The sequence below is a fragment of the Odocoileus virginianus genome, chromosome 34, assembly GCF_023699985.2.
Source record: "Odocoileus virginianus isolate 20LAN1187 ecotype Illinois chromosome 34, Ovbor_1.2, whole genome shotgun sequence".
In the NCBI taxonomy this organism is placed as follows: Eukaryota; Metazoa; Chordata; class Mammalia; order Artiodactyla; family Cervidae; genus Odocoileus; species Odocoileus virginianus.
Genome location: NC_069707.1, coordinates 9,405,847 through 9,430,166, shown reverse-complemented (window position 1 = coordinate 9,430,166; position 24,320 = coordinate 9,405,847). Strand labels below are relative to the sequence as shown.

Genomic DNA, 24,320 nt, shown 5'->3' with positions numbered 1-24,320 from the left:
CTGAAGCTCATCCTGGTCACTTGTTTACCACATCCGTTAATAACATGTTCAGTTCAATTCAGTCACTCAGTCATGTCCAACTCTTTGCAACCCCATGGACTGCAACACGCCAGGCTTCCCTGTCCATCACCATCTTCTGGAGCTTACTCAAACTCATGTCCATCAAGTCAGTGATGCCATCCAACCATCTCATCCTCTGTCATCCCCTTCTCCTCCTGCCTTCAATCTTTCCCAGCATCAGGGTCTTTTCTAATGAGTCAGTTCTTTGCATTAGGTGGCCAAAGTATTGGAGCTTCAGCTTCAGCATCAGTCCTTCCAATGAATATTCAGGGCTGATTTCCTTTAGGACTGACTGGTTTGATCTTCTTACAAGGAGATAATTGATGTTACCATTTCAGTATTTCTGGAATCTATTTATTTCTCTCCATCATCACAGCACCACCATGTTGCAGACCGATTTCATCTCTAGCTTGTATTTCAAATCCCTTCTAACTGGTCCTAAATCCATCTTACTTCTCCCTCCCCCAACCCAATCCATCTTTGAAACTGCAGTCAGTGTGATATTTTTAATTCCTACACAGCGTAGAACTCTTCTTGGCTTCTATGTTAGGGTTCTCTGTCTGGAGAAAAAGCACCAACAGGAGCTATAGATAACAGGAGTTATAGAAAAATAAATCCATAGATTTATTTTTAAGGAATTGGCTCATGCACTTGTGGGGGCTGGCAAGTTTGAAATTTGTTGGGTAAGCTGAAAAGCCGGGCAAGAGTTGTTGTAGTCTTGAGTCCAATTTACTCCGGGCAGCAGGCTGGAAACCCAGAGGAGGTTTCTTACATTGCAGTCTCGAGGATTTCTTCTGCATTGGGGAACCTCAGTCTTTGTTCTTAAGGCCTGCAACTGATTGGCTGAGGCCCACCCCCATTAGAGTGGGTAATCCGCTTTACTCGAAGTCTACCAATTTAAATGCTCATCTCACCTAACAATACCTGCGAAGTGACACCTAGACTGGTGTTTCATGAACATCTGGGCACAGAGCTTGGCCAAGCTGACGTGAAACTAACAATCAAGCTTCCTTTTGCATTTAGGCTGAAGGCCAGCACCCCAAACCTGACTACATGGCTCTGTGGCATCTAGCCCCGGCCTCCTCCCCCGCAACGGTCCCCTGTTCACTCTGATCCTGGTCACACTGGCCTCCCTTGGGCTCCGGACATACCACCTGCCTCCTGTCCCAGGACTAGAACCCCTGTTGCTCCCTCACCGGAAATGCCCTGCTCCCCACTCCCGGCATGCGCACATACTCGCACACACACCCAACACAAGCAAGTATCTGAACACACGCTGCCTAGGGAAGCCCAACTCAGTGGACCTTCAGATCCTGGTTCCAATGCCACCTCTTCCGGGAAGAAGCCCCACACCAGGCAGCCTTCCCTGCTGCTCTGAATGCATGATGAGCATTCAGTCATGTGATTATAATTCATATCTGTCTCCCCCACTAGACTGCAAACTCTTTGAAGGCACGGACCAGGTCTCCTTGACGGTCTGTGTTGCCCGCCACGGTGCCTCCAACTCTGGTGGGTGTTGAGAGTGTTGTGAACACTTTGGGATGCGTACCTGGCCTTGGATGTCACGTGTCTTCCAATCCTTGCAGGACTCGTTCTTATGACGCAGGGCCTGCCCTTGCCTCTGGCCCCCCACGTCGGCTTCCCTTGTTCTCTTGGTCTGGCTTTGCAGACATGCTCTGCTCCTCCTTGGGATGAGTCCCCCTAAGGAGAGGACACCCCCTGACTTCCCGTCCTGTGGACAGCTTTGAAACTCTGCCTGCCTGAGCGTCACCTCAGGCCTCAGCTTCAGTCCTTGAAGACAATGTTTAAGATCAAGTGACTTACAAAGCTTTTATTTTTTAAAAAAACTTTTTATTTTGTGTTGGGGTATAGCCGATTAACCACATTGTGGTAGTTTCAGGTGAATAGCGAAGGGACTCAGCCATACCTATTCATGTATCCATTCTCCCCCAAGCCCCCCTCCCATCCAGGCTGGACTTGGCAAAGCTTTTAACTGGAGGAAGAGGATTGTCACCCTCCATGAACCCTCATATGCATTTTTGTATTTAAATATTTGTGGAAGCAAAGATGCTGCCATCCAAAATACTTGTGAGAAAAAGTCCACATCTTTACTCTCTCTAGTGGAAACCTAACCAACTATTTGCAGACAGACCAGCATTTCCCCTGCCTTTTCTCCCAAGCACTTAAAATAATAGAGGTTGACTAGTCTGACATCGCCATTGTTAACATTTTTCTGTAAACTTGGAAGTTTACAAACTGTTAGCTAAGAGATTGCTTTAAATGGCTCTAAAAATAGCCATTTTGTGATAGATCAACCATTCCAAAGTTGGATAGTTTGTGACCCAGATGCTTCAGAGCGTCAATGAAATGAGCCTTATGAAAACTGCGGGTTCGTTAGATCCGACAGCTGTCCCAGCACGTGCAATCAGGATAGTCATGGAGGCTTGGGCATGACGCAAATCATACGGTTCCTGTGACTGTATCCTCATGCAGAGATGCTTGATCTTCATTCTTTCCAGCCTCGCAGACAGGTTGTCAGCTAGTGAATGGTCTGTAAAACACCCGTACATCAGGGTATGATGCTGTTCTGCATCTTTTTGATAAAGGAAAAGAATCTTCATCTACTTTGTTTTTGCAAATTGGGTTTTTTTTTTCCTGTATGCATTTTTAAAAAGTGGAGTTTCAGGGACGTCCCTGGTGGTGCAGTGGTTAAGTTTCCATGCTTCCATTGTAGGAGGCTTGGGTTCAATCCCTGGTCGGGGAACTAGATCCCACATGCTACACAGTGTGGGCCAAAAAAAAAAAAAGGTGGAGTTGCATTACTTTTCATGGTGGATTTCAGCGACTTTTAAAGCTCATCCATTTCCCCCCTGAATTTGGGGCGGGATTAAATCAGACGGCAGACAAATGGGTCTCTTGGTGTGTTAGCACTCTGATTCCTCCCAAGAAAAGATGGCTTGCTTTTTGGAGAGTGGCTTTGAAATAGGCATATATTAACAACTTACTTAAGACCTCTGGAAGCCCAGGATTTCTCTGTGAGTGAAAAGCTTAGTAAGCAGGCCATTTTGTGTCCCTGAACACACCAGCCTCCCATCCCCTCTCTCCAATTCTCCTAATTCTTTGCCCATAGGCTGACTGCGAGGTTAATACCAGACAGATATTCTGTGACTGTTTCTGCCCCTGTGCCAACAACTCCCAGCCATTTGGGGGGGGGGGGGGGGGGGGCAAGGACTTTATGAAGCAGAAGACTGTTTCAGTCTTTTAAGTTTTTTTTTCAAAACGCTGGTGTATAAAAACGTCCTTGAAAAATACTGACTCATATAAACTTGCAGAACTGTTAGAGGTTATTTTCCCCCCAAATTCTAGTGTCCTTTACCCATTAGCTATTGCAGACTTTGACTGTTCTTTTTCAACAGCTGCACCGTAAACCACAAAGAGCAGGTCTAAGAAGCAGAGGCACCACTGTGGTCAACAGCCAAAGCCAAAACCCAAACCACAGAGTAACTGAGGATTAGAACGGGAACCCCCCTCTGGGCCCTGAGATGCAGCCCCGGGTGTCTGTCATCCTTCCAGCTGAGGAGCAGGCTGTGACCGGCCACTGATGCCAGTCTGAATGTTCAAGGGGCGTGTCTTTTGTCCCCAGGTGGGTGTTGGAAGCCTTGGGTTTCAAGGCTCCGTTATCCCGTCTGCCCTTTATTTGGGCACACTAGAAAGCCATTGGTCTGGGGCAACAGTTGAATGTATTATGTGAAAGAAACAATTTGGGGATTGTACCCTGAGATACACTGAGAAGAGCTAAAGAGTCTCTTGAAAGTGAAAGAGGAGAGTGGAAAAGCTGGCTTAAAACTCAACATTCAGAGAACTAAGATCATAGCATCCGGTCCCATCACTTCATGGCAAATAGATGGGGAAAGAATGGAAACACTGACAGACTTTATTTTCTTGGGCTCCAAAATCACTGCAGATGGTGACTGCAGCCATGAAATTAAAAGACACTTGCTCCTTGGAAGAAAAACTATGACCAACCTAGACAGCGTGTTAAAAAGCAGAGACGTTATTTTGCCAACAAAGGTCTGTCTAGTCAAAGCTATGGTCTTCCCAGTAGTCATGCATGGATGTGAGAGTTGGACTACAAAGAAAGCTGAGCGCCAAAGAATTTATGCTTTTGAACTGTGGTGTTGGTGAAGACTCTTGAAAATCCCTTGAACTGAAAGGAGATCCAACAAGTCCATCCTAAAGGAAGTCAGTCATGAATATTCATTGGAAGGACTGATGCTGAAGCTGCAACTCCAATATTTTGTCCACCTGATGCGAAGAACTGACTCACTAGAAAAGACCTTGATGCTGGGAAGGATTGAAGGCAGGAGGAGAAGGGGACGACAGAGGATGAGATGGTTGGATGGCATCACTGACTCGATGGACATGAGTTTGAGTAAGCTCTGGGAGTTGGTGATGGACAGGGAAACCTGGCATGCTGCAGTCCATGGGGTCACAAAGAATCGGACATGACTGAGCGACTGAACTGAACTGAACTGAACTGAGATACACAGCTACCCATATTGCCCACCCCTTCCAGGTGGTGATGACTAAATGGGTCTCTGGACCAGTGAAAGGTGTAAGGAGGACATTTAAAGGGGCTTCTCTGGTGGTCCACTTGTTAAGAATCTGCCTGGCAGTGCAGGGATGTGGGTTCAGTCCCTGGTTGGGGAACTATGATCCCACATGCCTTGGAGAAGCTAGAGAGATTCTGCGTGCCACAGTTAAGACCTGAAGCAATCAAATGTTTTTAGAAAGAGAGAGAGAGGACCAGTAAAGAGGAGCATCAGTCTCAAAAGGACCTTGAGAGAGGAGTTCCTGGGGCGGGGCAAGTCCCTGAGCTGTGTGACTCTGACTGGTGGGCGTGCAGGCCCGGGGACACAGATCCCGTGCTTCCCAGCATCCTTCCTCCAAACCAGCCAGGACAACTGGCCTTCCCTTCAGCAGGCAGTTCTTGGGGATCTACTGTGTGCTGGACCCTCTGCAGGACAGCGGGAACACGAAAGCAGTCAGGCCTCGTCCCCCTCCTGGCACCACATCTGGGGGAAGACTCGGAGATAAACCCTCGTGGTCACCACCCCAGTAGAGGGTCTCCCCTCGGGCCTGCGAGCCTCTCCAGCTGTTAAGTTCCTGCAACATCCCCAGCTGCCAGCACCGGGCTGGCACCTTCGAGCACGACATAGATCTGCTGGCTGGATAAACACGCAGTCAAGTGCAGTGAGAGCCCAAGGAAGCCAGTGCGCTCAGCACGTTTGCACAGGAGAGGCTTGAAGTGGACTGTCTAGGATGAGGCACATCCAGAGCTCAGGACGGCCCAAGCAGGGAAGAGATGCTGGGAGCCTGAACAGCAGGGCCTGTTCCGGGGCCCAAGGAGGCCACAGCCCCAGACTTGGGTGAGATTGTGCAGCAGGAAGAGAAGGACCAGCCCGCACAGATGACCTTGGTGCGTCACCAGAGGCTGGGGTGGGGGTTGGGGGGCTCCATCACCAGATGTGCACTTAGGAAGCAGGCTCTGAAGGCTGGGAGGATAGCAGACCAGGAGTGGCTGGACTCATGGCTCATCAAACAGTCCAGCAGGACCCCTTGCTCACTGCTCTTCACGCGTCATCTCTGTTGTTTATGGTCCTTCATTGCCTCTGGTGTGGTATTTTGCATATATTAAATAGGGAATCATTTATAAAGGTAAATCATTCAGCTTCCCAGGTGACACTAGTGAAGAACCCGCCTGCCAATGCAGCAGACGTGAGAAATGCAGGTTCCATCCCTGGATCGGGAAAATCCCCTGGAGAAGGGAATGGCAACCCACTCCAGTATTCTTGCCTGGAGAATCCCATGGACAGAGGAGCCTGGTGGGCTACATCCATGGGGTCACAGAGAGTCAGACATGACTGAAGAGACAGCACACTCACTATTAAAGCTAGGCTTTTTTTAGGAGCCATTCTAGTGTGAATGTTTGTCATCCCTGCTTCTTAAAATATTTTTCTTAGCAAAGCAGTTTTTAAACTTTTCTGGTTAAAGTAACACAAGTGTTATTGATTGGGTTATTGTTACTTTTAAACCTCCATCAACCCAGAGGGATGGGATGGGGAGGGAGGTGGGAGGGGGGTTCGGGATGGGGAACACATGTACACCCATGGAGGATTCAAATCAATGTATGGCAAAACCAATACAATATTGTAAAGTAAAATAAATAAACAAATAAATTTAAAAAAAAAAGAACTCTATCTAACTCTGGTTTTCCTAGTTTTTCTAGTTTTCCATGTTTGCAAAAGCTAAAGAGATACAGTAGATTTCACAGCTGACATAAGGCTAGTGAGGCCAAGCCATGATTAATTCAGACCTCAGTGGCATTCCGTTGGCACTGGAAGAGCTCTGACCTTATCTTCGATTATGTTCAAAGCCGGTTATTTTTACCCTGATGCTCCAGGAACTACACTTTGTTTTCTCATCACAGAATCAGTTGGGATGCCACCCTCTTCCCAGTATCCACGCTTTGGAAGCTGGTGCCTGCTGAACTCATTGTTATTTCATGGGGCAGCCACCTGGGGTGCCAGGCAGGTGGAGGATATGCCAAGAGAGGGTGTCCTGCCTGGCAAGGCTACCCAGAGTCCTTGGTTTATAATAACAGTCCCGCTGTTTCATTATTCCAAGTAGAATGACTGTCCTCAGTGAAGAGGTAAAGTAGAAGGGCTGCTCCTCACTCTCTCCCTGTCCCTGCTTCGTGCCATTTACCCATTCACTCTAAGAATTAAAAAAAAATTTTTTTAAAGAATTGTCTAAGATTCGAAGAGATCAAGGAGAGCAAGCCAGTCAATCCTAAAGGATTGACTATTCATTGGAAGGGTTGATGCTGAAGCTGCAATAATTTGGCTGCCTGATTTGAAGAACTGACTCATTGGAAAAGACCCTGATGCTGGGAAAGATTGAGGGCAGGAGGAGAAGGGGACAACAGAGGATGAGATGGTTGGATGGCATCACCGACTCGATAGACATGAGTTTGAGTAAGCGCTGGGAGTTGGTGATGGACAGGGAGGGCTGGCGTGCGGCAGTCCAAGGGGTCGCAAAGAGTCGGACACGACTGAGAGACTGAACTGAACTGAAGATGGAAAGAGCACGATAAGGTCTTAGATAGTTAGGAGAGGGGGATAAAAAAAAGATTGCAGTAAATGGGGCACCTCCTGAAACCATGACTTGTGAATTCTGTGAGTGAGAGCAGCCTGGAGACCCTGAGGGTGCCGCTCTGCAGAGACCATTGGCTGTTCCAGGTCACCAGGTTCTCTGTGTGAAAATGCTTGGGGGGCTGACTGTGCTGTGTGAAGCGGCCCCCTCCTGCCCACACAGTTTTTCTGGGTTTCTGTGTTCTGTAAGTGCAGCTGTCTACCATGTACATGAGTGTGCTGCTGCTGCTGCTGCTGAGTCGCTTCAGTCGTGTCCGACTCTGTGTGACCCCATAGACGGCAGCCCACCAGGCTCCCCGGGATTCTCCAGGCAAGAACACTGGAGCGGGTTGCCATTTCCTTCTCCGTACGTGAGTGTATAGGGGTACAAAACAAGGAGGCACGTGAGGTTAAGAGGCGCATGTGATGTGTGGATGGGCAGTGTCTACAGGCGTCCAGGGGCTAGGTTCTCAAACTTGGAGGTGTGTGACGCCCTCCCCCTGGTGGGGAGGGGGCACGGGGACCTCAGTAGCTGTGGGCAGCACTGAGAGAGAGTTCACTTCTCTGACAAGCTCTCAGACAGTGGGGATACTGCGTGGACCGCAGTGACCAGGCCCTGCAATGGTGGGTCTCAGCTTCGGCTGCGAATTTCCACACACGAGGAGCTCTTGAAACTTCTGATGGCAGGTTGCACCCCTCCAAGGACATGAGAATATATATATATATATATATATCTGAGGGCGGGTCGGTAGCATCAGTAGTTTTGAAAGCTCTCCGTGCAATTGAGCCCAGGTTGAGTTTGTGGGGTGGGGGTTGGGGGAGAGCTGAGTGGATCATGGGACTCCTTCCTATCACTTTGGGAAATTTACCAAAAGTATATTGCAGCTGTCACTGTCTGACAGTGTCTGACTTAAATGAACAGCTAGCTTTAGTGTTTCCATCTCTGTTTTCGAAGAACACCGTGAAGTCTCCAAGATTCCCTCCACCACCAGGCTCTGCTCCACCTGTTTATCAGCCGCAGAGTCTCAGCTGAAGCCCTCACGGATATTCTCACTCTCTCCATTGACCCGTGGCCTCCTGTTTCCACTGCTAGCTGCCCTCAATTCTTTATGGCTGTGAGGGGTCTAGATGAGAAGACTGTTTCATCTTCCTGCGGAGCAGGGGTTCTCAACCCTACAGCACATTACAGTCACCAGGGGCAGTTCTGATTTATTGCATCTGGGGCAGGTCCCTGTGCTAGGGAAGTTTGAGAAGCTCCCTGGGTGATTCTCATGTGAACTCGGGGAGGAGAGCCAGGTTATAAGATTAAAATAAACTTCGAAAAAATAGTATTTTCTTCAACATTTTGAAAACTGGTTTAAAAAAAATTAAAGATGCTGGTCAGACAATAGACTATAGAAATTATTATATTTTAATGTACACTTAATGATTTAGTTGGGACTTCCCAGGTGGCGCTCAGTAGTAAAGAACTTGCCTGCCAATGCAGGAGATGCATGAGATGTGAGTTCAGTCCCTGAGTCGGGAAGGTCCCTGGGAGGAGGGCATGACAACCCACTCCCATATTCTTGCCTGGAGAATCCCATGAACAGAGGAGCCTGGCGGGCTATGGTCCATGGGGTCGCAAAGAATTCGAGACTTAGAGAGTGAAAGTGTGTTAGTCACTCAGTCGTGTCTGACTCCTTGTGACCCCATGGACTGTAGCCCACCAGGCACCTCTGTCCATGGGATTCTCCAGGCAAGAATACAGGAGTGGGTTGCCATTTCCTTCTCCAGGGAAGGGACTGAACACCATTAATTAGGACAATGCTAACTGGGGAAGGATTTTGGTGCACAAGTAACAGTATGGCCCAGTGAGGCAGTCACAGGGGCGGCCCTCTAGTGCACAGTCATTCTGGGCCCCGCCGTTTGTGTCTCTAAGGTGACCTGGGATGGGGCGCAGGAAGAGTGGCTGTGGCTCAGGGCAGGCGCCCATGGGCTGGGCAGGGCCACGTGTGTGGCACCCCCCGTGGTCTCTCCCACGTGCCTGGATCCCTACTTGCAGTCCCAAGCTCCAAAGGAGCTGAAAGGCCAGCGCTCTGTGTCCTACCACATTTGTGTGTCTGGGGTCAGGTGCCTGTGGGCCTTGCACTTGGAAATGCAGATTCCAGGCCGCCTGGGGGCAGGACCCTGCAGAGTTCACGTGTTGTGTTAAGTGCCTGTGCTCTTTTTTTTCTTTTCTCCACAGATATCGCAAACGGCACCAGTTCAGGGGGGTACCGCCCACCTCCCAGAACCAAAGAAGTCATCATCAATGGCCAGACTGTGAAACTTAAATATTGTTTCACCTGCAAGATTTTCCGGCCCCCTCGTGCCTCTCACTGTAGCCTTTGCGATAACTGCGTAGGTGAGTCAAAGCCAAAATTGCCTCTGTTCCACCTTTAAGGCTTGTGCTAAAATGTCTGCAGCTGATGGAGTAGCCTGATTTCCTTTGACCAGACCTTGTGCTTAAAGAGAGCCAGCATGCATGTCTCTTTAATTCTTCAAAACTAAGCAACTGGGTAATAGTTATTTCAGTCCTGTTGCCTCTGATCTGATCAACAGTCTGCCGCTGATCCCCTTCACCAAGCCTAGCGTCGCTGGATCTCTTTTTTTTCTCTTTACATCCTGCAACACATCCCTAGGACAGCACAGTGCCCCGGGTCTTCTCCTTCCAGGAATACTCACCAGAGTGGGGGTTCTTGTTCCTTGGAGGTTCCAGATCAGCAGACACTTGCAATAAAACCATGACGCTTGTAGACCCTCCATTGCCGGAGGAGCTGGCCACGTGTGTAGCTGGATTCTCCCAGCTCTTCAGAAGGCACTCTGCTTGGGGAGCTGGAGGCCATGGAAGCCCAAGGAGAGGAAAAGGGCCAAAGGCCCAGAAACTGCTGGGCCCACAGTTAGGTTGTTACCCTTCCCAGAGACCAAGATCTGCCCTCGCTGTCAGCTTGCTTCCTCCAGGACAGGCTAGGAAACAGGCAGAGGAATCACAGTGGAGCGCAGGGGGCCTCAGCTGTAAGGCTTAGCTTCGCTGTTCGGTTGCCAGCACCGCAGCGCAGGATTTCTGCCTCTATATGGGTCCCAGCCCCTGGGAATTACTTGGCAAGCTCATCCCATCACACCGAGAGATGTTACCCACACTTGTAGACCGTTACTCTGCCCCGGGATGGAGCGTCTCAGAGATGAGGTTGGCAAGGAAACAGTGGAAGCCCCAAGTGACAGGAAGGGTAATGAGAAAGGGACCACGGCTTTGCCACATGGGGGAAGACCCACATTTCTTCAGTCCCATAGTCCGCATCTTACAGAAATAGCAGGGACTTTCCTGGGAAACAGGCATGGAAATCCTGTTAACCTCACACCTGAAAAGACAGAACATCTCAGAACAAACCTTGTTCCCCTTACTAACACATAATCGATTGCTAACATTTTCCAAGCCTATTAGAATTTGTGGTCTTGATTCTTCTTCAGAAAAAAAAAAAATTATATAATGTGTTTCCTGCTGTGCAAAGCTGTTTTGTTTATTGGTCTGAAATTTACTTTATCCTAACTTTAATGATAATCTACAATTTGGTAGGAAGTCTGTGTTTTCCCTCTCAGACCTTTTCTTGGTTTTATTAACTTGGAAAAATTACTGTTAGCCTTTGCCTCCCCAGCAAAACATCATGGAATTTTGTTGTCTTTCTCATGTATAAGAACCAGTTAAGAGCCTGAAATCTGGCACCCAGTGACCTGGGTACAAATACTAGCTTCATGATTTAGACGAGCTACCCCAACTCTGTATTCCTTGGTTTCCTTATCTCTGTGATGACGTCAGTAGCAGTGCCTACCTCATGGGACGGTTGAGAGAGCAAATGAGTTAAAGTGTGCAAAGCACTCAGCCTGGTGTTGGCTTTAGGCAAACTCTCTGTGGTTGTTAGCTGTTGCTCTGTTATCACTACTACTCTCTTCACACTTCTGATCGGCTTTCTCTGGCCAATGTCTTGGTCTGCTGTAGCCCTCTGAAGGCATGATGACCAAACCTGCCCCGGTCCTCTATGTGAGGACAGATACCAGGGTTTCTACAAGGTCACAAGATGCCTTTGTGTGGTTCTGATACCCTTCCAGGTATCAGAAACCCCGGTGACCATCCCATGCCCATCTTGAGGGCACTCAAGCCAAAGCAGCCCAGTAGCTTAAGTATCTTCAGGGAAACAATCCATAGTCATTCACGGGATCCTTTCTTGGGTTGTAATTTTGGGATTACATGATGGAATATTATTTGATGGGATAATATGTAACTTATACTCTTTCACCTAAAAATCTTCTATTATTTTGCATATCTTCTCCTGGAAGTCTAATGACTTGTTCCCATTGACATTTACAGGGAGGGAGTGGTTACCTACAGACCTGAAGAGTTTATGGGGCATCTCTCTCTCTCTCTCTTTTTTTTTATCATTTATAAACTTGTTTACCCATTGCTAGATAACTGACTGTTTCTATTTGTTTGTTTGTATTCCATCTGTAGGGTAGATTCCTGATCATGATAAAATGTTCCTTTCTGTCTCATAGTGTTTTAAAATTCTCTTCGATTGTATCGTAAAACACTTTCTGAAAGTTCATCAAATTCTCTTGTTTCTTCCCTCCACCATTGGTTTAAGACCCCTTAAAGAACCCTGATGTATTAGATGTAAAATCCTCTTACCAGAATTATTCATCTAGTTAATGGTATACTCCTGTGGTAGTTATAATTGCTAAGTCATATCTGACTCTTGCGACCCCAGGGACAGTAGCCTGCCAGGCTCCTCTGTCCATGGGATTTTCCAGGCAAGAATACTGGAGTGGGTTGCCATTTCCTTCTCCAGGGGATCTTCCCAATCCAGGAATTGAGCCCGGGTCTCCTGCATTGCAGGCAGATTCTTTACCAACTGAGCTAGTAGAAACTCCCAGTGAGACAGTAAGAGCCACCGGTCTGTAGTGTCCAGGAGCCCTTCTGATAGGTTCTGAGCAACCTTTCTGGTAACTCTGAGTCACCATGGTAACCCAGAACTCCACAAGCAAGCCTGATGCCGTCCTGGAATGGGAGGATGCAGAGCCACAAAGGGAAAGGAGAGGAAGGGGGAAGGTTTGGGGTGGGCTTAGAGGAGGGAACTAGACAAGGAGCATACTGCCAGTAGCTGCCTGTAAGCTTCACTTGACAGTCCTTGGGCTGGAAGTGGGCCAAGAGTAATCAGGGCCCCGCTCTGTGGAGGACAGGTGAGAGGAGTAGTGCACAGCTGATGGAAAGTAAATGTGCTTGCCGCACTCGGGGAACAACCACACAGTGACTCAGACCGACATCATTTCAGCTTTCGAGTTCATTACACTGCGTTTGGGCCTTTGGTGTGACCCATTAGCTGACCAACAAATTAGACCTTGTCTATTTGGGAAAATAGAGTGGAAAGCAGTTGTCTCCAATGGAGACGTATAATTGCAGAGTTTGCCACCACTTTATTTATAGACAGCAAGTTTTTAATTGAAATAATTCAACTTTTTGCAGCCAGGGGAAAAAAGTACAATGATGTGCTGAAAGCCAGCGTTCGAACATGTGGCTTCCCTTCCATGGTAATAAGTGGGCCCAGGTTGGTCCTTCCTAGGCATGCAAATCAATGTTACTTTGCACTGGGAGAGGCGAGAGGAAAATGCAGCTTCCCGGGGTGTATTTTCCTTTGTTAAGTAAGTTTGGGATGAGAGCAAAGTCGAAGGGGCTCTGTGGTTGTAGTCGAGGGCTGAGGGAAAAGCTTTCTGGGGAGCACACTCTGTTGCTAACAGAACAGGTTAGCAGAGCCAGGGGGTTGGGACACGGCTCTAAGGACAGATGCCCAGGACTGGGTCCTGGTCCTGCCCTTGGATAATATTGGAACCTGGGCAGGTTACCCTCAACTGTTTCCACATCTGTAAGATGGGATGATCCCAGTACTGCCTTGTAGGTTTCTTCTAAGGATGAAGCGAGACACTGCCCAGCACGCATGGACCTGGTGCACACCGAGGTCTCACAAGCCAGTGAAGTGTTGTTACCGTGCGTAATGGGAGCAGGCTGCTGCAGTGCTCCCAGGTAACTGTAGAATGAGATTGTCATCATGAGCCATGGGATCCCCCTTATTTTCCTGTAATCTGGGAGGCTTTCCATGATCTGCAGCTGCAGGAATGAATACATTCTCTCTCCCTCTCTCTGACTTTGTCTCTTTTCATCTCTGTTTCTCTCCTGTTGTCTCTTTGTGTTGCCATCAAATTGCTTCTGCACATTTGAAAGAGTGTTTGGGGTTGTTTGTTCATCCAGGCAATTTTTGATGTTATTAAACATTTTTATACAACTGCCAACTGGGGCTGAGGGGGCATCTCTGTTCGCTCAGACCCCTAGGAGGCCTCAGGTCATTTAAAGGAGAATAACAGAAGGAGCTGGAAAGCAAAAGCTGCCCTGGGGAGGTCTTCTCAGGCTCACTCTGTACGTTCCAGCCACAAGTAAGCCCCATCCGCCTCCCCCCACCCTTGAGCAGGGTGGACCCTTTCAGGGAAGTCTGTCCTTTGGTGGACTCTGGGCCAGTGTTGGAATAGCCAGCAGCTTCCCCTGGAATTTAGTATTTTTTTTTTTAACACAACCTAAACCTGTAATAAAAGAGGACTTACTTGAAAGTAATTTATTCACACACTGTGAACTAAATTAGGTTTGCCAAACACCGGAGAAGGAGCATTGCAAGCCTTTGCAAGCCTGCTCTGCGAGAGCCTGTCTGATTTTGACCATCTCAGCATGAAAGCAGCAGAACCTGGGTCCCCAACCTTCCACCTTGTCCAGGCAGAGGGGAGCCCGTCTTTCTCCGAGACGCCACATCTGGAGGTGCCGTGAGGCTGGAGGAGGTGATGCATGAAGCCCTCGCTTCGTGTCAGCCCTGCAGGCCTCTTCCCTCACACAGCAGATGCCCTGGTCCCTGTTTCTTCCATCCCCTTCTGTCCCTTCTGCTGTGGATGGCACAGCGAGCCTCCAGACACCCTCTGCTGGGACTCAGTGCCCAGTAATTTTTGTTTTGGAAGAGTTTAATTGTTCTTTTTTTTTTTTTTTTTGGAAGGTGTTTTTTTTGGTGTGGACCATTTTAAAAGTCTTTATTGAGTTTGTTGACAGTATTTCTTCTGTTTTTTTGTTTTGACCTTTTGACCAAGAGGCAGATGGAATCCCATCTTCCGGACCATATATGGAACTCGCACCCCCCCACATTGGAAGGCAGTCTTAACCAGTGGACCACCAGGGAAGCCCCTTGATGGGCGTCTTTAAATGCTCGCTCTCTCTCCCATGGGCTCTTTACTGTGCTCTCCCTTCTGCCCCACGGCATCCCCTCCCGTCCGTCCAGGTGCTTCCTCTGTGATGCGGGTCTCTGAGCCAGAGCTGCAGATGTCTTGTCCGCTGTGCACACTCTGTTGAGCCCAGTCACTGTACTGGGCTGTGTTCACAGCGATGCTCAGTGTTAAGAGGGCTGGTATATTTGAGATCTAGAATCATAGCTACCTCTGGTGTAGGGCAGCACTCTGGAATTTCTTTTTAACTATCTGGGTATGCTGAGAGGGTATTCATTTTCCATAGGAAAGCATATCATTTGAAGAGAATGCAGCAAGCTAGCATTTCTATCTTCCTAGGGACCAAAAGAACCCAGGGATTTATGGTGCCCCTCCTGGTCTCCAGTATCCTCGCTTTTTACTGACATGTAATTATGCGTTGGAGAAGGAAATGGCAACCCACTCCAGTCTTCTTGCCTGGAAAATCCCAGGGATGGGGTCACACAGAGTCGGACATGACTGAAGTGACTTAGCAGCAGTAATGAGCTCCTATGTGTCAGGCACTCTACTAGTAACTAGATGCTTCAAAATAAAATACAGTCCCCAAGAGTCACTATTAAGAACAGACCATAGAGAATTCAGCACAGAAGGTATTGTATTTATCATATCACATGGATCAAAAAGTAATTTTACATGCATAAAGAGTTTATTTGAAAATTCAGTCATCAGCGTGTATACATCAAATAATATTGCATCAAAATACTTAAAGTAAAAATTGTTAGAAAATGCAAGGAAAGTTTGGTATAAACATCATGCTAGTGAGAAACAAAACCTCTGGTTTTGTTGGCTCAGGTAAGCAAAATAAAAGTAAGAAAATAAAAGGTATCAATATAATTAATAAATACATGTTGAACTGTTTGACAAAGTATGCTGATGTTTTTTAACTGATTGTGAAACATTAGCAAAATTAATCACAGTAGCTGCACAAAAATTCCTAACTTCCTGCAAGCCATTAGGTACTTCACAGTGTATCATCTAATGACACAACAATAGAACTAGTAATAGAAGTCAACCACAAAAATATAAATACACAAACCTAGCCAATTGTAATGGTTTTTTCAGGAGTGATTTTTATTTATTTATCTGACTGCACTGAGTCTTAGTTGTGACAAGTGGGATCTTTTGTTGTAGCATGCAGGTCCTGTAGTTTCAGCACACGGGCTCGGTTGCCCCCACGGCATGTGGGATCTTAGTTCCCCAAGCAGAAATCGAACCCACATTCCCTGCATTGCAAGGCAGGTTCTGAACCACTGGACCGCCAGGGAAGTCCTGAATTGCAGTGTTTTTTTTAAGAACCTTTTCATCAGCTCGTGGGTGACAGAGATTCCAAAATGGCAATGGTGGAATAGTTGGAAAGCGACAATAAGAACAATGCAAAATAGAACTCCACGAGAAGGAATGATTTGGAAAGCTATCAGGTAGCTTGTCGAAATGAAGTTGGAGGCAGCAAAACCAGGCGCCGGGGAGGAGCCAGGGGAGGCTGGGTTGCTGAGCGCAGCGAGTCACACCTGGGATAGGGTGTCCCAGGAGGCGCGGGCACGACAAGCAGGATGTCTGCGGAGCCACCACTGAGTTCTGACTCTGCTGCTGCCATCGGCTGGGAGCCGAGACTCTGTCTGCAGGCAGTGTGGGCTCTGGAGGCAGAGATTGGGGTGGGAGGGAGCACCTGGACCTGGTTCATTTCCACTCTTGGGTGATCACCTGTTTCATTTCCACACTCAGGTGACCAATGAGGGGAGGAGGGAGCTGCTCCACCCCCATGGGGATAGAGGGTGGGGCCTACCTCCCGTCTATTCTGGGATTCTCTACAAACAGGAAGTTTTCTTGGATGCTGGATGGCCAATGAAATGAAAAGTTTAGAAAAGTCTAGAACAAAACAAAACAAAACTGGATTTAGAAGCCAGTAAAGGAACACAGCGGCCGTCTCAAGAAGACAGAAGAAAAGAATAGCAAAACAAACTTTAGAAAAACAGGAAGGAAACCATTAATGACCTAGAGAACAGAAAAATAAAAACGGTACCAGGTCTAATTCTTTGGCAAATAAACAGCCAAAAGATAGACTTCTGGTATGACTGAAAGAGGGAAAGCAATGAAGTGGAAATAACAGATTTGAATGAAACATTCTCTCCACAAACTTAGGTATAAATTAAACACAGTTTGAGGCAGGAGACAAGATAAAACATATCCAGTTTGATTACCAATACCATTTTGGAAAAAGTTGCTTAGTCACTCAGTCATGTTTTTTTGCAACCCCATGAACTGCAGCACACCAGGCTCTCCTGTCCTTCACCATCTCCTGGAGTTTGCTCAGACTCGTGTCCATTGAGTTGATGATGCCATCCAACCATCTCATCTCCTCCTCCTGCCTGATTATTGGAAACTGTACAATCTTTACAGTTCATGAGGAGGCTGCCCCTAAGCTTTTTGTAGTGGCACATGGATTCTGTTCTGTTCCTGAGGGCTTCCTTTCCCTTTGTGTTAACCTTCATTTCCGTTTCTTTTTTCCTCGAGTCTGGAGTTTTCATCCTTTTTGGTTTAAGGAACAGGTCCTGTAACTAAAAAATATCGAGCAACCTAATTAGTGCTTTCTTTAAAAAACTGGGGGATAATTGTTTTACAATGTTGTGTTGATTTCTGCTGGACAACAATGCGAATCAGTCATAATTTTGTATATATATATATCTTCTCCCTTTTGAGCCCCCCTTCCTCCTCCCATCCCATCCCTCTTTGTCATTCAGAGTGCGAGGCTGGGCTCCCTGTGTTATATAGCAGCTTCCCTCTAGCTGTCTATTTTGCTCATGATAGTGTTTATATGTTAATGCTACTTTCTCAATTTGGCCTACCCTCTTCTTTCCCCACTGTGCCCACAAGTCCGTTCTCTTCGGCTGGGTCTCTATTCCCGCCCTGAAAATAGGTTCATCAGTACCATTTTTCTAGATTCCATATATATGCATTAATATATGATATTTATTTTTGTCTTTCTGACTTACTTCACTCTGTGTGACAGGCTCTAAGTTCATCCACCTTAATTAGTACTTTTGGATTCAAGTCATTAATCATGTTTTCACCCTCTCCCATCCACTGACCTCTGTGGAGAGCTTCGTTTGCCACTAATTGTGTCTCCAACTCTTAACTTGAAATGAATAAATATAGATGTGAGATCTTTTAGCCGAAAACAAACTAGGAGGTTTCTCTTTTCATGGATAATCTATTGCAGTGCACCAAGGGTTTAATGAAACTTGCAAAATGACAGATAACTTCAAGGCATATTACCGTCATTGTCATGTAACTCACACTGTGCTAGACTGTAGAGAAACCGGAATTCATTTCATGGCTGTGGGGAAGACTGCCATTTGTTCATAAAAGGTCTTATTCATTGGTAGATGGAAACGCAGAGCCAGATGTAGCCAGCTCTTGGCAATGTAAATGAAACTTTGGGGTGTGTATTTTTGGCATTAACTTATTCCCGGTTCTCTTATAAGCAACTCAAGTCCTTCTCAGAAAGTGAGGAGCTTTAATTAAGTCACTTGTTATCAATGACTCATTGTTATTAGCTCAAGTGACAGATGGCAGAATTCCAAGTAACCTTCCTACCTCATTTGACCGTAAGATGACATTCTTTCCTGGAAGACTTTTCATCTCCTCTTATGTCAGATTAAGACTGTTCCTGGTTGTCAGTACATTTCCTGTCTCTTCCTACCTGTTCACATTTCCTGTATTTCCCTGTTGGTTCCCATCTCGTGGGAGCCAGTAGCTCTTCTGTTGGCTCCTCCATATCCTCTTCCTGGCCATCCCCCCCACTTCTCTTGGCTCCCCTCATCCTCCATGGAGTCTTCCTACTGTAGCTGGAGACACTCTTTCATTGCATCCAGACAAGCTGGTCCCTTCTCTGGCCATCTCTTTCTTGACATGCCTTTCCCGCAATAGGACCCGCTGTATTCTGCCACCAAGAGTTTCTTCCAAAAAAATTAAAATTGAGAAAGCACAGAGGTATGTTTGAGGCAATAACCAAAATAAAATTCTACAAAGTCGCTTAGCTTTCAGAAGAAGTTCCTTCATAACATGTTTGTTAAGGATGTAAGAAAAAAAAAAAGGATGTAAGAATATGTAAGTAGATGTAAATTCCTCAAGATGGAGTACCCAGGCCTGGGGAGTAGGAGGAGGTGGGGGTTGTACGCATGGTCAAGGTTGAGAGCCATGGGAACAGACTCTCGCTGACTCTCCCGGGTTCCACCACTGAGGTTAGGCCACCTGGGTGTTCTGGGAATTGTTCATCTCTTGCAAGATCAGCGGCCAACTTGCAACCTTGAAAAATCAGTGTTAGTAAAATGGCTACCTTCTTTTGAGGCTTGTTGGAAGCCATGCTTTGTAAGCATAATTTTACAGATGAAAATTCATCAGTGTTAGTGTTTCTTCTCTAACTCACCTTAGGGCCGTAGTCCTCAGGTGTCAGGTGGACACTGACATTAGAAGTTCACCAAGCTCAGTGGCCGGAGCAGGGCCCAGGGGTGGATGTTGAGAGTCAAGAGGCGGAGTCAGGCCACGTCTGCAGAAGGCTTTGTAAAGCAAGCGTTTGCAACTAATCCACAAGGATTTCTTCATTGGCTGCTATGTGTAAGTAGAATACAAAGAAGTGTAAGGTGGGCTTCCTGCCCTTGACGAGTTTTCTGCCGACTCACAACAAGTGAACTAACACCATAAAAAATATTTGAAGGAATTCCCTGGTGGCCTCGTGGTTAGGATTCCAGGCTTTCACTCTCGTGGCCCGAGTTCAATCCCAGCTCAGGAACTGAGATCCCACACAGTGTGGCCAAAAAAACAAAAAGAAAAAAAATTGACCAGGTTGTAACACTCAGGATATCTAATCTGACTTTAGGAGGGTGAGATGGGAGGAAAGGCTAGAAGAATTCAGGGACAGCCACCCTGAGCCTTTTTATACCTGTGGAGCAAGAGGGTCTATACTGAGCTCCTGTGTGCCAGGCTTGGGCAGGACCCTGAGACAGTCTGATCTCACACATCAGTGTAAAGCGGATTGTAGAGATGTCTTAGTTGACTCTTGGCCAGTGATGCAGTATTAACAAACACCCTCCAGAATCCCACTGGCTTTGAACCAGCAGCGTTTCTTTTCCTCACATGCGTGTAGGTCAGTTCTGGGCTTAGCTCCACACATCGCTCACGTTCATCTTCTCAGATTTGATTCCGGGACCTTGGCGGAAGGGACTGCAGTGGCCAGGCATGTTCTTCTCGGGGGGAATCACTGGACTACATAATGGGGGAGCAAATAAGTAGTATCTCTTATAGCTTCTGCTTCCAGTACATCTTCCAAGACTCCATTAGCCTAACAAGGCACATGACCGTGACCATGACCAAGACCATCAATGGGGCAGGGAAGGATGCCCCCCTCAGGAAAGGGAGCAGTGCATATTTGCTGAAATAATCCAGCCTGTGGTGTGCAGGGAGACTTGAAGGCCAAAGATCAATTACCTTCTAAGCAACAGTTGTGTGTCTTAATTAATCTCTTTAAAGCAGATGGTGCCTTATAGCAGATGCCCAATAGTCAGTTGTTTACTTGAGTTGCCTAGACTTGAAACTGGCCTCCAGCAATAGATTTGGGAGTTAGGGAGGTTAAGGATGAAGCATACTTTACCAGCCCTGAAGTTTCTTCTTCCAAGATATTTGTGGAAGCAGCTGATCCAGCTGCTCTCTGTTGGGTGTTAAACAATAAATGTTTCACTAAATTCCACCCACTGTTTGTGGGAGTTGGGCAGGACTGAACTGTTAAAGGCTGGAGAATGAACAGTGAAAAATAACCTGTGTACCTTAGTTTTGAAAGCTTAATACATGTTTGGACATTGTTTTTAAAAAGCTATAAAAATAATTTGGTTTGTTGGAACAGATTAAGTTTTATTTTTTAAAGGTTGAAAATATTTTAAATAAAGGACTAATTGAAATTGGAATAAAGGAAGAAGAATCATTGACTTAACAACCTAGTATCTTCTTGTTGTTCAGTCGGTAAGTCATGTCCATCTCTTTGCGACCCCACGGTCTACAGCATGCCAGGCTCCTCTGTCCTCCGCTATCTCCCAGAGTTTGCTCAAGTTCATGTCCATTTAGTCGGTGATACTATCTAACCATCTCATCCTCTGCCACCACCTTCTCCTTTTGCCTTCAATCTTTCCCAGCACCAGGGTCTTTTCCAATGAGTCAGCTCTTTGCATCCAGTGGCCAAAGTATTGGGGCTTCAGCTTCAGCATCAGTCCTTCCAATGAATATTCAGGGTTGGTTTTCTTTAGGATTGACTGGTTGCATCTCCTTGCAGTCCGAGGGACTCTCAAGAGTCTCTCCAGCACCATAATTCAAAAGCATCATTCTTCAGTGCTCAGCCTTCTTTATGGTCCAACTCTTACATTCATACATGACCACTGGAAAAACCATAGCTTTGACTATATGAACCTTTGTCAGCAAAGTGGTATCTCTGCTTTTTAATACGCTGTCTAGATTTGTAATAGCTTTTCTTCCAAGGAGCAAGTGTCTTTTAATTTCATGGCTGCAGTCACCATCTGCAGTGATTTTAGAGCCCAAGAAAATAAAATTTATCACTGCTTCCACTTTTCCCCTTCTATTTGCCATGAAGTGGTGGCAAAGTGATGGGACTGGGTGCTATGATCTTGGTTTTTAAATGTTGAGTTTTAATCTAGCTTTTTTTCACTCTCCTCTTTCACCCTCATCAAGAGGCTGTTTAGTTTCTCTTCACTTTCTGGCATTAGAGTGGTATCAATCTAGTACCTTTGAAAATGTAATTATCTATTTTGATTAAAGAAGTGAAAAGGACACATAGAAACAATTATACTAAAATAACTTTCACTTTATGATGCCATCATGTACATATGTAGGGCTTTTGACTTTTGGAGAAAGTTCTATATACTCCATTATCTCATTCACTGCTCACAACCAGCCTAGGCCTCCGTCAAGTTAGAAAATATCACCCCCATTTGCGACAGAACTCAAAATCAGAGAGGGCAGGAACTGTCCACGATCACACAGCAAGACTGTAGCAGCTGGAACCAGAAGGCAGCCTCCCGACCCTTGTGTGAAAGTTCATAAACCACAGACGTAGAGCAGAGAGAAACCCAGCTGGGCCTGAAAATCCACAGCGGGTGGACAAGTAAGACCAAAACAGATGAGAAAAGGTAATCACTTCTGCCCCAGCCCGGGAGCAACGCTGATCATCCAACAGTTCATGTCGACCGTGAGTGAGGCTCTGGATCCAGGGCTGGGGCTGCTTGCAGGGCGATATCAGCGAGATGGATCACACACGGTCACCAGCCTTTCAACCTTATAGAAGCTGCAGGGGAAGAAGGGAAGGCAAGCGTCTGGCACAACCTTGTTGGGCCTGAGCAAAATCATAAGTAAGCTCTGCGTGCCAGTTGTTTCCTGGGATTATCGGGTTATCAGGACAAGATATGTGCAGAAGTACTTTAAATTTTTTTAAAACTTCTCAGATGCATATGAAGATTACACTCTCTTCCCACAATTTTACCACCTGAGTATCCTAGTTTTTATATGACAGAGGCTCTGATCTACCCCGGGGCCTGGACAGAACAAGTTCCCCAAAAGGCCCCGAGTGGGGCGATGAGATACCCTGAGGACAGACAGCTAGACTGTGGCCTTATGCAGAAGGGCAGCCACTCGCTGGACCCAACTCCTTCCAAGGACGGACCTGAGCGGTGACTGAGACCCTTGATTCTCCAGGTACTTAGAGCAGAGGCCCCGGCCCTGAGCACTATGGATGGGACTCTGGGGGTCCACAAGCTTGGATGGAGAAACACTGATATCTTCCATCTCACTGAGCTCTAAAGGAGATCTACCACTTCCTCCTGTTATGAACACAGGCATAACCAACCACGTTAGTCGTGTTAGTCACCACTAGAAGCCACAGACATCTTCATGTGACACTGCGGACACTGAAGATAGATCATTCACATTTGCTCCCACTTTGAAATCACAGTCATTGATAAACTGTAGCTCTTGTTATTTGACATCGGAATAAACAAGCATGTATTCTACCATGTCACAACTTTTAAACTATTTTGAAAATGGTATTTATTACTGGTTTCTTTTGTTACCCATTGTATTCCATCAACATTCTGAGAAGGGCCCATGGCTTCATGAGATGCTGACAAGGTTCATGGTGCACAAACTAAGTTAAGAACCTGGGTTAAGTCTTGTTTAGATTCTGCAGTTGCTAGAAAACAGACTCCTTTAGGTAGCAGGTAGCATCTCCCCATCCCAGAGGATTGCTGTTTAACTTTCTCAAGTAATAGGCAGTAACATTTGTTTCAAGAATGCCATTTTCCCCCAAATATTTATTTATTCATTTGGCTGCACTGGGTCTTAGATGCGGCATGCGGAATCTTTAGTTGCCACACATGGGATCTAGCTCCCTGACCCGGGATCAAACCCAGGATCCCTGCGTTGGGAGCACGGAGTCCCAGCCACTGGACCACCAGGGAAGTCCAGTGAATGCCATTCTGGAAGTCCCAAGAGCACCATTTTAAAAAGCTGCTTTAAAAAAAAAAAAAGAAAGAAAGAAAAGCTATACTGGGCTTGTTCTTCCTTCCTGTCTTTCTTCCTCTTTCGCTCTCAACCCAAACCCAGGTGGACAGCACACACACTTGCGCACACGCACGGACCTTCCTGCATGGGCGGGCAGGCCTGGGCCACCCACCTGGGGTTCCTGCCAGCCCTGGTGTCCCGCCTGCTCTAGAGTCTTGGTTGTTTGGGGGGGGACATCTATGTCACCCTTTCGTTACAAAGTGGAGAACATAAAGGTCGGGCAGGACAGAGGCTGTGCCGCTGACCCCACAGGGACCCTTCCTTCCCATCTCTGTGCTCTCGGGCCAATAGACCCCTTCTTAAAAATTGTTGAGAATTTACTCCTTCCATTGTTCTTGCTTCAAGCCTTTTATGCTACTGAGAAATACTGGGAAGATAAGAACCCTTGGTATAGTTCAAGAAATTTAAATTTCCCCACAAAAGATAATATAATATTGTCTTAAAACGTGAAGCCAAGACTGTTTCTAAGTCCCACAAGGGTTTTGTCATGGTTTGGATAGCATGCCTTTTCATTGGAAGGTAGCAAAAATAAGATAAGTGTTACAGAGTTGACTCCTGGCTCTTACACATTCAGTTCCCAACAACATCACAGTAGCAGGGCGTGCCCTCTTGCCATTCATCCTGTGATAGAAGTAACCAGCTTTCTAACCAAGCTGTTTGTGCCTGAAAAAACCATTGGCTATTACTAACTGATTTATGGGTTTGTTTTTCAGTCCGATGAATTGAACCAAAAAAATGCATTTTTCCCTCTTTAATCATGCTGAATATTTGCTGGAGGACAGGAAATCACCAGCATGTGTGCCTGGAATTACTATAATGCTGTGCTCGGGGAAGCAGGGAACTTCTAGGCTAATGGTCCTTCAGGGTGTACACATGACCATGCCAGCACTTCACTCCCCTGTTTAAGGGACATCTTTTGACTGTTGGTGGCGTGCCAGGCTTTTGTCTGGGCAAGCTCTGGGGAGACGATGGTGACAGTGATCAGCCCAGGCCTACCTGCAGAGCTTCCCTACTGGGGAAGCCGGCCAGATTCACAAACGCCGGTGGAACACGGTCATACCTCCACACCTGTGGGAGCATCAGAGGTTCCTC

General features: G+C 46.7%; 1 protein-coding gene across 5 annotated transcripts in view; it reads left to right on the top strand.

Annotated features, from left to right (window-relative positions):
• ZDHHC14 (zinc finger DHHC-type palmitoyltransferase 14) overlaps positions 1–24,320 on the top strand; it is a 274,893-nt gene that overhangs the window by 191,378 nt on the left and 59,195 nt on the right. For all 5 annotated transcript variants that reach the window (XM_070461348.1, XM_070461346.1, XM_020896306.2 and 2 more), the window contains exon 3: positions 9,478–9,636. In XM_070461348.1, the coding sequence (XP_070317449.1) occupies positions 9,478–9,636 (159 nt within the window). The remainder of the gene's footprint in view (positions 1–9,477; positions 9,637–24,320) is intronic.